The sequence below is a fragment of the Aegilops tauschii genome, chromosome 1, assembly GCF_002575655.3.
Source record: "Aegilops tauschii subsp. strangulata cultivar AL8/78 chromosome 1, Aet v6.0, whole genome shotgun sequence".
Taxonomy (NCBI): Eukaryota; Viridiplantae; Streptophyta; class Magnoliopsida; order Poales; family Poaceae; genus Aegilops; species Aegilops tauschii.
In genome coordinates, this window is record NC_053035.3 from 494,171,881 (window position 1) to 494,182,241 (window position 10,361).

The following is a 10,361-nucleotide window of genomic DNA, read 5'->3' on the forward strand; positions in this document are numbered from 1 at the left end:
TGTCGGGCAATTCGTTATCCTTTGGAAGCTTCTTCTTCAATATTTTCAGTAGCTTCTCAAATCCTTTGTCAGGCACAGCATTCTCTGCCTTCCACTGCAGCAATTCCAGTACGGTACCGAGCTTTGTGTTGCCATCTTCGCAATTGGGGTACAACCCTTTTTTGTGATCCTCTAACATGCGATCGAACTTCAGCTTCTCCTTTTCACTTTCGCACTTTTCCCTTGCATCAACAATGATCCGGCGGAGATCATCATCGGACACATCGTCTGGTTCCTCTGGATCTTCAGCTTCCTCTTGATCTTCAGCTTCCCCCGTTGCAGCATCACCGTATTCAAGGGGCACATAGTTGTCATCGTCCTCTTCTTCTTCGCTGTCTTCCATCATAATCCCTATTTCTCCGTGCTTCGTCCAAACATTATAGTGTGGCATGAAACCCTTATAAAGCAGGTGGGTGTGAAGGATTTTCTTGTCAGAGTAAGACCTCGTATTCCCACAATTAGGACATGGACAACACATAAAACCATTCTGCTTGTTTGCCTCAGCCACTTCGAGAAAATTATGCATGCCCTTAATGTACTCAGAGGTGTGTCTGTCACCGTACATCCATTGCCGGTTCATCTGCGTGCATTATATATAATTATGTGTGTCAAAAGTAAGAAAATTAGACAAGTATCTATCTAAAGTAAGATTTTTTTCTTTCAGAAAGAAGATAAGAACAAGAGGCTCACCACGGTGGTGCCGGCGACGAGATCGGCGCGGGCGATCGACGGCGGTGAAGACGAGGACGGGGCGTGACGGACCGCTAAACCTAGACAAATCTCGAAAAAAATGGAGCTCGGAGGTCGAGCTTCGAGAGGAGAAAGCTTAACTAGTGTGGCTCGGGCATTTCATCGAACACCTCACATGCATAAGAGGTGAGCTAGAGCACCCAAATGCCCTTCCTCGCCGGCCAGCAAAAAACAGAGCACTGTGGAGTGCTCTGCCCGCCGGCGATGGGGTATATATATAGGCAACTCATTTGTCCCGGTTCGTGGCTGGAACCGGGACTAAAGGCCATCCTTCTGTCCCGGTTCATGCCACGAACCGGGACCAATGGTTGTGGGCCAGGAGAGAGGCCCATTGGTCCCGGTTCGTGCCAAAAGCCGGGACAAATGGGCCCAGACGAACCGGGACCAATGCCCACGAGGCCCCGGCCGGCCCCCTGGGCTCACGAACCGGGACAAATGCCTCCATTGGTCCCGGTTCGTGGCAGAACCGGGACTAATGGGCTGGCCAGGCCCGAACGAAAGCCCCTTTTTCTACTAGTGCTAAGCCATGCTCCTAGCGCCAAGGGTTGGGCGCTGCATCAACGAGGTATTCTGCCATGTGCTTGGTCTGATATATGCAACATATTCAGTGTTCTGCCTGACACATGTTCCTCAAGCTGCTTTGATCATAGCTTTGGGGCCACTCATATTTACAGATCTAAACATTAAGAACTGATTGCATATTTTCCACATTTTCTTTATCCACTGGCCTTTTGGAATGTATACTGGTAGCATTGAAGTAAAATTTGCACCGTATGTTGCTGCTAGCCTGCTACTGCTGGTGTTGTAGGCCTTCCTTGATGTTTCATGAAGGTGCTGCAACTCCATGGAGGGAGAGGAAAAACATCTATTTATTTTTAGACCTATTAGCAGCGCATATTCTCTAAGGTGAGATAACTTATGCACCACCAAAATCAATGTTTTGTTGATCAGGAGTGGCACATCCTCTGAAGAAAAACCAGAAAGCATTTTTATTAGATTGCTCAGCGTACAGGTACAGGTATGGAGATGAGCACATGACTTTTTTCCTGTTGGCTGTGCCGACTTTCACTTTGTAATTTTTTGTGTTATTATTCACTAATGACAATGTCCAATAATTGAGAGCTTCAAAACATCAAGTTAGGTTGCTTTTCTTGACCAAGAGATATAGTTAAACATTCTATGAACTAATTGCAATGAACTTTGCCTACCCTGTTAAACTGAGCTATATATCTCTGAAAACGTGCAGTCTCATATTTTCTCAGATTTTTTATTTCATGAATCTTAGTTGTATAATTACTCATCTTATTGATACATATCTGAAACCTTTCCTTCTAACGAGGAGACACAGTAACAAAAGAATAGTTTGTTCTGTTCCATTATTCTTTTTGTATATTCTCTCCCCAAGGACTCAAAAAGAAGCATTTGTGTGAGTATAGATAAGTTGTGCCCATTCATTAACCTCAGTACTGTTTGTAAGTACATGCGCCCGGTTTGAGACATTAATATATTAAGCTTGGTGGTTATATCATCCGAAGTTGAGCAATCTATGTTGAGAATGAATGGCATTGTTTGCAGATTAAATCCACTAACTAATGCATAATCTGCGATTGGAGATGATTTGCTGGTAGACTACACAAAGATTCAAAGGGAAGCAAGGTACATAAAACTTTTTCTTTGTAAGATCCTCCTAGCGAGTTGATATCGGGAAGAATAACATCCAATTTTCACTGTATATCTTTTCATGTATTTCATCACACTTGACTCTTAAAAATTAATTCCATTCCTACAACTAGGAGATGAATCTCCATATGCTTAATGCCCCTCCTCAAAATTGCTATTGTTATAATTTGTCTTTTGCTGTCTGATTTCTATATCTGAATTTGGTGTCCAAGTGTAGTGTTAACAATTCATATTTTATTAAATATCTGTGTCCAAATTCTTATATTCTCACATATTTCTATCATTCTTTCAATGAGACACACATGCATCACAATACGTACTTTGATTTGCGCCAATTATCAATTATTGACCAACATATGGATTAGTTTATGCTAATTAATTTGAATGTTTTGCACCTTTACATATTTATGTGTCTCCATATATTTACAATACTTCCTACAGGTCAACTGTAGAAATAGACGGGCGCGGCAACGCGCGCCATCATGATCTAGTGTGTCTATAAAAGAGAGGTCGCTCCTCTCTAAAGAGACACACCAGAAGATCATCTCCCTCTCGCCACCGAGTTCCAATCTCTAAGATGCTGCTACGATCTTCCCCATCCCGGCTTGTGGCGTGCACCGCAGGTCGAGACAGTAGGCCTCCGAAACCCCACCTCTTTGAGTCCTGTACGGGAGAAGGGTGATAAGTTTTTTGGGGAGCGCTCTGCGCGACTACTGACTGGTTCATCGCGGACGCTCCAGACACCAACAATCACTTCCCCAACGACGACTTCTTCCCCAACGTCGACAACCTCTTCGACGACATGATCGGCGAGGATGTCGACCCCAAGACCAGTGCTTCTGCTGCTGTAGCGTACGTGTTCATGCTTTTTCTGTTTGAGGTTCTGCCACAGTTTATTGCTCTAGTGTCTGCTCTAGATATGTTTGGTTCTAGTTCATATATGCAGATGCTATTTATCTTCTATCTGTCAGATAGCATGACTTATTTTATCTCTGTTATATTAGTCATGCTTTATCTAATATTTCTGTTAATAAAATTATTTGGTAAATTGCTCATATTTTCAACACAAGAATTATCAAGCAATCCACCACAAAATGTAACAAGGCGTAAGAACAAGGACAAGGTGAACAAACAGACCTTGATTGAAAGACGGAGAGCCGATGACCAATAGAATGGCAGGTAGGAAAGCAGCCGAAGATACCAACAACAGCACCTGCAAAGCACAAGAAAAGAGGAACACTTTTTGTAAGCAACGCCTAGATAGAAGGTGAGGTGCACACACAAGAACAAGCAGCAAGCAAAGCGCCTACCATCAATGGCGGAGCTATGTTGAGGACAGGGGGCGTTGGACCCCCCCCCCCCCCCCCCCCCTCCAAATTAAGAGGGTTTAGATGAGTTTTTGTAGCATTTGCCCAAAATTAGGTGGGTTTAGATGAGATTTTCTTTACCATTTGCCACCCCCCCCCCCCAAACACTGGTGATTTGTGCCCCCCCCCCCTCCCCGTGATTTTCGGCTAGCTCCACCACTGCCTACCTAAAACTACAAGCTAATTTAATTGAACAACCTTCTAACTCTGATGCACCCAATAAGCAAGAAACCAGCAAATGGGCATGTCAACCCCCAGAACCCTAAATCTCATAATTAAAAACAACAGCATATAGGATAACCAATAACACAAAGCCCTGAAAAAGAAAGCTGTAGCAAAACCGTATATAAAACATCATAACCATAGCAAGTAAGAAATCCATAACCACAAGCAAGGCATTCAAACAAGCATCAGCATACGAGTATATCAGCAATATGTAAAGTAGAGCAAGCAGAGGCAGTATGTAAAGTAGAGGAAGCAGAGGATCAGATATAGAAAAAGCTAGACAGAACAACCAACAGCAAAGCATATATATAGTACTCCCTCCGTCCCAAAATTCTTGTCTTAGATTTTTCTGGATATATAAAGTCATGTTTTAGTATTAGATACATCTGTATCTACACTAATGTACGACAAGAATTTTGGGACAGGAAGTATAAAGTTGAGAGGTCGGAGCGGACAGAACTGTAAATAAATACAGTAAGCACATGTATTTTAGCCCAGGACAAAAAAAGGACGCATACCCAGCTCTCAAAACAAGCCAGCAAACAAAAGCCCACCACGGGTGCTCTTCTCGGCATGAGACAAATACTGTACAAGCACGAATCTCAATGCATTAATTAAACGGCTATGCTCGAGACTAAACTAAATCTCAGTTCGCTGAATTTTAGCAATCCCAATTTTAAAAATATTACTACCTCCGTCCCTAAATAGATGTCAAATAAATTCAAAAAATGCAATGCTTGCTAAGTTTGACGAAGTATATATACAAAAATATTAAGATAAAAAATATATAATCAGTATCAATACATTGACCATTAGATCAATTTTCATAATCTATTTATCCAATATTGTAGTTGTTGATATTTCCTTCTAGATATTTGGTCAAATTCAGAAAGAATTGACTTTCTGACTGGATTTATACGCCATGTATTTTGGGACAGAGGGAGTAAAAGTGTATATAAATTTTTTACTCATGTATATAGAAAATGTTCCTAATGTATACAGAAAATGTACAATGTATATGCAAAAAAATTGACATAAAGTGTTTAAAACAGCATTAATCATTTGTTTAAAATATGTTAAACATGTATATAAAAAAATGTTTCTGATGCATACAAAAAGTACAGTGTGTACGCAAGAAAGTAAACATAAAAAATATATGTTTTAGAAAATGTTAATCATGTATTTTGAAAAAGGTTAAACGTGTGTATAAACAATGTTCCTTATGTATAAAAAATGTAGAATGTGTATGAAAAAGTTGACATAAAAAATATATGTCTGGAAAAAAGTTAATCACGTATTTAAAAAAATCGAATGTGTACACAAAAAAATGTTTCATGTATTCGTTTCAAAACTAGCTAGACTCGGTCGTCCAGATACCTACCAGTATGCACGAGTAAACTTCCTTGTCTCGTTCCACTCGTCGCTTACCACATCCCAGAGTATGCCGTCTCCGTTGTGCGTCCGCCGGCGTGCTCCATTTCAACTCGTCGGTAGTAACGTGCGTCCCAGTCAGCTCAAATGGCTCCACACAGAACGCTTCACCAGCCAAACCATTCGTCGGTATATACTCGGCGGTGCAAGACAGTCCACAGTCATCAGGACCTCACTCGAACTCGGCCGCTCCATTGATGGCTCCGCCGCTCCCACCCCTCCTCCTCGCCCTCCTCGCGGCAGCGGCAGCGGCCGTCTCGCTGGCGGCAGCGGCGGCGGTGTTCCCCAAGGAGGCGCTGCCCACCAGCTCGGGCTACCTCTCCGTCGACCCGTCCGCCAACGCCTCCCTCTTCTACGCCTTCTACGAGGCCAGCGCCCCGCTCTCCGCGCCGCCCGACACGCCGCTGCTCCTCTGGCTGCAGGGCGGCCCGGGCTGCTCGGGCCTCGTCGGCGACCTCTTCGAGCTCGGCCCCTACCTCGCCGACGCGCCCGACGGCAGCTCGCTCTCCCGCAACCCCTTCGCCTGGAACCGCCGCTTCGGGCTGCTCTTCCTCGACAGCCCGCTCGGCACCGGCTTCAGCGCCGCGCCGTCGCCCGCCCTCATCCCCAGGGACCAGCCCGCCGTCGCCGCGCACATCCTCGCCGCGCTCCAGTCGTTTTTCGACGCCAACCCGCCCGCGTTCCGCAAGCGGCCCTTCTTCCTCTCGGGCGAGAGCTACGCCGGCAAGTACGTCCCGGCCGCCGGGGCGCACATATTCGCCGCGAACCCGACGCTGCCGGCGTGGCGGAGGATCAACCTCCGCGGCGTGGCCATCGGGAACGGGCTCACGCACCCGGTCGCGCAGGTGGCCACGCACGCCGACTCGGCCTACTTCACGGGCCTCGTCAACGCGCGGCAGCGGCGGGAGATGGAGGCGATGCAGGCGGAGGCGGTGGCCCTCACGGAGGCCGCGCGGTGGCGGGAGGCGGCTGACGCGCGGGCCCGCGTGCTTGACTGGCTGCAGAATGCCACGGGCCTCGCCACGCTCTACGACTTCGCCAAGCAGCGGCCGTACGCGTCGGCTGGCGTCGAGAAGTTCCTCAACAGGGCGGAGGTCAAGGCAGCGCTGGGCGCGCTCCCGGACGTGACGTGGGAGGGGTGCAGCGACGCGGTGGGAGAGGCCATGTACGAGGACGTGATGAAGAGCGTGCTGCCGGAGGTGGATGCGCTTCTCCGGCAGACGCGCGTGCTGCTGTACCAGGGCATCCGCGACCTCCGGGACGGCGTCGTGTCGCAGGAGGCGTGGATCAAGGAGCTAAAGTGGGGCGGCCTGCGCGCGTTCCAGGACGCCGAGCGCGCCGTGTGGCGGACCGGCGAAGGGGAGGAGCAGGAGCTCGCTGGGTACGTGCAGCGGTCGGGGGTGCTGACGCACGTGGTGGTGTACGGCGCCGGGCACCTCGTGCCGGCGGACAACGGGCGCGCGACGCAGGAGATGATTGAGGGATGGGTCATGCAGACGGGCGTCTTTGGAAGCGGCATGAGGTAGCGCGGCCTGTTGCCAGCCGGCGACCTGATTCTTGCGGCTTGACGAAGCTGGCCTTTTGTCTTGACGAAAATTGTTGCAGTAATAGTCATAGATTAAAATAGCCCGCGAAATAGCCGCGATAGCTGCGCTATAGCTGCCTGGGAGCCTCGCCGCTAAGCTATGGCTGTTGCCGCGAAAACCTCAACATATCCCTTTAAATGGCTAAAAAATCGGCAAAACCCTCCAGAAATCATCTCTCCCACCAGAAAATTTTCCGCCATTTGCCGCTATTGCCCGCTATGGCGGCCGCTATAGCTGCTGGGAGAGGCCGCCGCGAAATCATTTCTCCCGCGATTTTAGTGTCTAGGTCTCAGTCGACTGAGACTTCGCGAAGTCTCAGTCGGCTGACGTCATCGCATGCAGATTAGGCCTGTTAAGTAGCTCTGTTTTTGCTGGGTTGAAACGCTTAGCACCTGGGCTTATTTCGTTTCCCCCCTGTTTGTTTGTTTGTTACTTTGGGCTGGGCTTCTCACTTTGTTTGTCGTGGTTGAGGCTGGACCAACAAGCTGCTACTGTTGTATGGGCCTGGACGCACCAAACACACAAACAAAAAAAGCAGAAAGCCCATGTATAGCTAAAAGACAGGAAAACTTTTGCTCCTCTGTCAAAAACCCTGAACCCCCACCCTCCCACGCTGAGAGAACACGCCAGTCCTCACCCCTCCCACCTTTCCCCTCCTTCCTCCCTGTCCCTGCCTCCCCTACCCAACCCTAGTGTAGGTGGCGGCTGTTCTTGGACATGAAAGAAGCAGATGATGAAGATAAGAACAGGGATAAGGGGAAGCAAACTCACCAGGGTGAGTTTGTGCGTCCATGGATCCATCTGCAACTCCTTTCTTTTTCAATTCTCCTGATCTTGTTCCCTTCTTCTTTTTGGATCTGAAAACCTTCTGATTTCTTCTTCTCCCTTTGTTTTTCTGCAGCAATCTTGGAGCAGTATGGAAATTTCCTGATGGGCACGCAGGTTTGTCTTTGAGATAACTTCATGGGAGGAAAACTCCATCTTTGTCTCACATGTTGTTCAAAGTTTCTCTGAAGAAAAAAATGAAGAAGAAAATTGTAGTATATTAGAAGCATGGGTATTCAGTGGTTTGATGACATAAAGGATAATAATTTCCATGCTGCTACTATTTTTGTGTATGTCCAACACACATACAGTTCAGGACACACTGAAAAAAACATGTAGTGCGCTTGTTTGTGGACAGAGAAAAGGTTGTATGCTTGTTTTGGACAGAGAAGTTGAAAATTTGCTGTTGTTGTTGACACTTTTTGAATATGATAAACTAATGAACATGGTTCTTTGCATGAGACAAAAAAAGAAAAACATATGTCATGGAAATTGATGCTGTACAGTTCCCTACAGAAACATGTATATGAGCTGTTTTGATTTCATGTTTCAGGGCAAAAAAACAGAATTACCTAGGTGTAAAAATTCAGCAAATTCTTATACATGCCCCCTCCCATGATTACCCCAGTACAAATACAGTGAAAACTGAACTTTTTTTCAAGATCTGCTATAGTGGGTTGTACAAGAAAAAGCATATAAAAGCATACATGCCCCTGCCCCCTCTGGATCTATACAGAAAGATGGAAATGTACAGTATATGTAACATCTTGTTTGCTGACTACAGAAGATAGAAAATGTATACCTCACAATTAATGATTCCTCTTCATTTTGTAGGTGCCGGGTGAAACTATGGCACAAGGAACTCCAATCAGTCGTGGACCAGTCCCAGTTGATCCAGTAACATCGGTTCATGTAAGATCGCTGTTTTTTTTAAAGAACAAAACCATTAGATTGTGAAAGAAAAAATACATAATTTTTTTGGGTGACCTCAAAAAAGAAAAGAACTTAGAACATTACTCTCTATGTGCAGCAGCCATACGTTGGTGCCCAATATGTGCAGCAGCAACAAGCTGGGACGCGACTGGCATTTCAAACATCTTCAAGTCCATTTGCAACGCGTGTACGTGCTTTCATGAAAAAAAATGATAGCTTGTGCCCTCTTCAAGTCATGTGCTTTTCATGAAAAAACTTGTTCTTCTGCTATGTTGCAGACACTTATAACTCTGAAGAACATAAAAAGAGAAAAGAAAGTAACTTATACTATTACCAAATTCTAACATGCAAAAAGGGGAAAATAATGCAGGAAATGAATTTCCTTGGAAGTGGTTACATGAGCTACACACAATTGTTGATGGCTGCTGATCAAGAGGTACTATAAAGTGCCTTTATATTGTTGACTTTGACATGTATAGTGGAAACAAAAAAATGTTGAAAAATGTCAACAAATAAAATATAAAACTACATAACATGTTTGTGGTCACAGGCTGGTATTGGTGGATCTCAACATTCTGGTCAACAACAAGATTCTGGTCGGGCAGCACCACCGGCGCCCATTTCACCTCACGGGCGACCACGCTAGTCCCCCCCCCCCCCCATGCCGCTGCACGAAAACACACCAAAATCCCTCTTCTAGACTTGCAATTCCCTCACGGAATCGTGATTCTCAACAAATTATGAATCCTATACTGCAAAAAATGGACATCCGCAGCTCGATTTCGCCTCGCGTACACGCAAACGGGGGCGCGATTGTGTGGGGTGGAGGGGAGAGAGGGGAAAAGGGGCCGTAGCTCACCTCATCAGCGGGGCGTGAGGACTCTGGAGGGGCGCCACCGAGCATCTCGCCGCGGGCGTCGACGAGCACCTCGTCGCCGGCGACTTCCGCCGCGGAAACCTTGGATGTGACCGCCCCCGTGATGCGGCTTCCTTCCTTTCCCGTTCTCTCTCTGTGTCTATGTGCCGTTGGGTGACCTCTAGAAAGAAGTAGAGCCTGGGTCCACATTCCGGAGACTTAAAAAAAGGAAAAAAACAGCAGCACACCGTGTATAGTCACTGTTTTCCGTTGATTTGTTGGGCAATTATCTCTGCTTAATTAATCGATAGGACAAATCTTTTGCCTCCGTTTCGAAAAAACTCCTTTCCTTCACAAAAAAGTATTAAAAAAATATGTCTGAGGATCTGGACAAGTAACTCTTCTTCCTTAATATGCTCCTTTTATTTTTGAGAAAATGAGCTCCGCTGTTAGAATAAGATACAAAAATATTATTTTTTCTTAAATCTTTGGGAAAACAAAAAATGCAAAAAGAAGAAAGTAAACAAATGTATATGAATATTATTTTTTCATAAATCCTCTACATAGTGAGGGTAGAGCATGCTTGATTTGTGTTCGCGAGCGTGGTTTAAAACAGCGGTGTTATGGTGCTCGTATGACACATAGTGAGGGTAGAGGATTCACGGGGGA

At 46.1% G+C, this 10,361-nt stretch overlaps 2 protein-coding genes across 3 annotated transcripts; both read left to right on the forward strand.

The window, feature by feature from the left end:
* The first annotated feature begins 5,631 nt into the window (after nucleotides 1–5,631).
* On the forward strand, nucleotides 5,632–7,184 carry LOC109736475 (serine carboxypeptidase-like 50). Its single transcript, XM_020295698.4, has one exon. It carries the CDS (start codon nucleotides 5,690–5,692, stop codon nucleotides 7,016–7,018), a length of 1,329 nt encoding a protein of 442 aa, XP_020151287.1. The 5' UTR covers nucleotides 5,632–5,689; the 3' UTR covers nucleotides 7,019–7,184.
* Nucleotides 7,185–7,720: 536 nt separating this feature from the next.
* Nucleotides 7,721–9,166, forward strand: LOC120969503 (uncharacterized). 2 transcript variants are annotated; one of them, XM_040396739.2, is made up of 4 exons: nucleotides 7,721–7,853; nucleotides 7,980–8,020; nucleotides 8,738–8,815; nucleotides 8,934–9,166. In XM_040396739.2, exons 1-4 carry the CDS (start codon nucleotides 7,796–7,798, stop codon nucleotides 9,084–9,086), a joined length of 330 nt encoding a protein of 109 aa, XP_040252673.1. In that variant the 5' UTR covers nucleotides 7,721–7,795; the 3' UTR covers nucleotides 9,087–9,166. The 2 variants fall into 2 exon arrangements, with proteins under 2 accessions (XP_040252673.1, XP_040252675.1); XM_040396741.2 differs by having other exon boundaries at nucleotides 8,937–9,166.
* The last annotated feature ends 1,195 nt before the right edge of the window (nucleotides 9,167–10,361 follow it).

What these genes read in the sequence shown, in the direction of transcription:
- LOC109736475 (XM_020295698.4), top strand. Translation starts at nt 5,690, where the DNA reads ATGGCTCCGCCGCTCCCACCCCTCCTCCTCGCCCTCCTCGCGGCAGCG.
- LOC120969503 (XM_040396739.2), top strand. Translation starts at nt 7,796, where the DNA reads ATGAAAGAAGCAGATGATGAAGATAAGAACAGGGATAAGGGGAAGCAA. An exon ending in ATTTCCTGATGGGCACGCAG is followed by an intron (nt 8,021 to 8,737) that starts GTTTGTCTTTGA and finishes TTCATTTTGTAG; the next exon opens with GTGCCGGGTGAAACTATGGC. An exon ending in ATCCAGTAACATCGGTTCAT is followed by an intron (nt 8,816 to 8,933) that starts GTAAGATCGCTG and finishes CTCTATGTGCAG; the next exon opens with CAGCCATACGTTGGTGCCCA.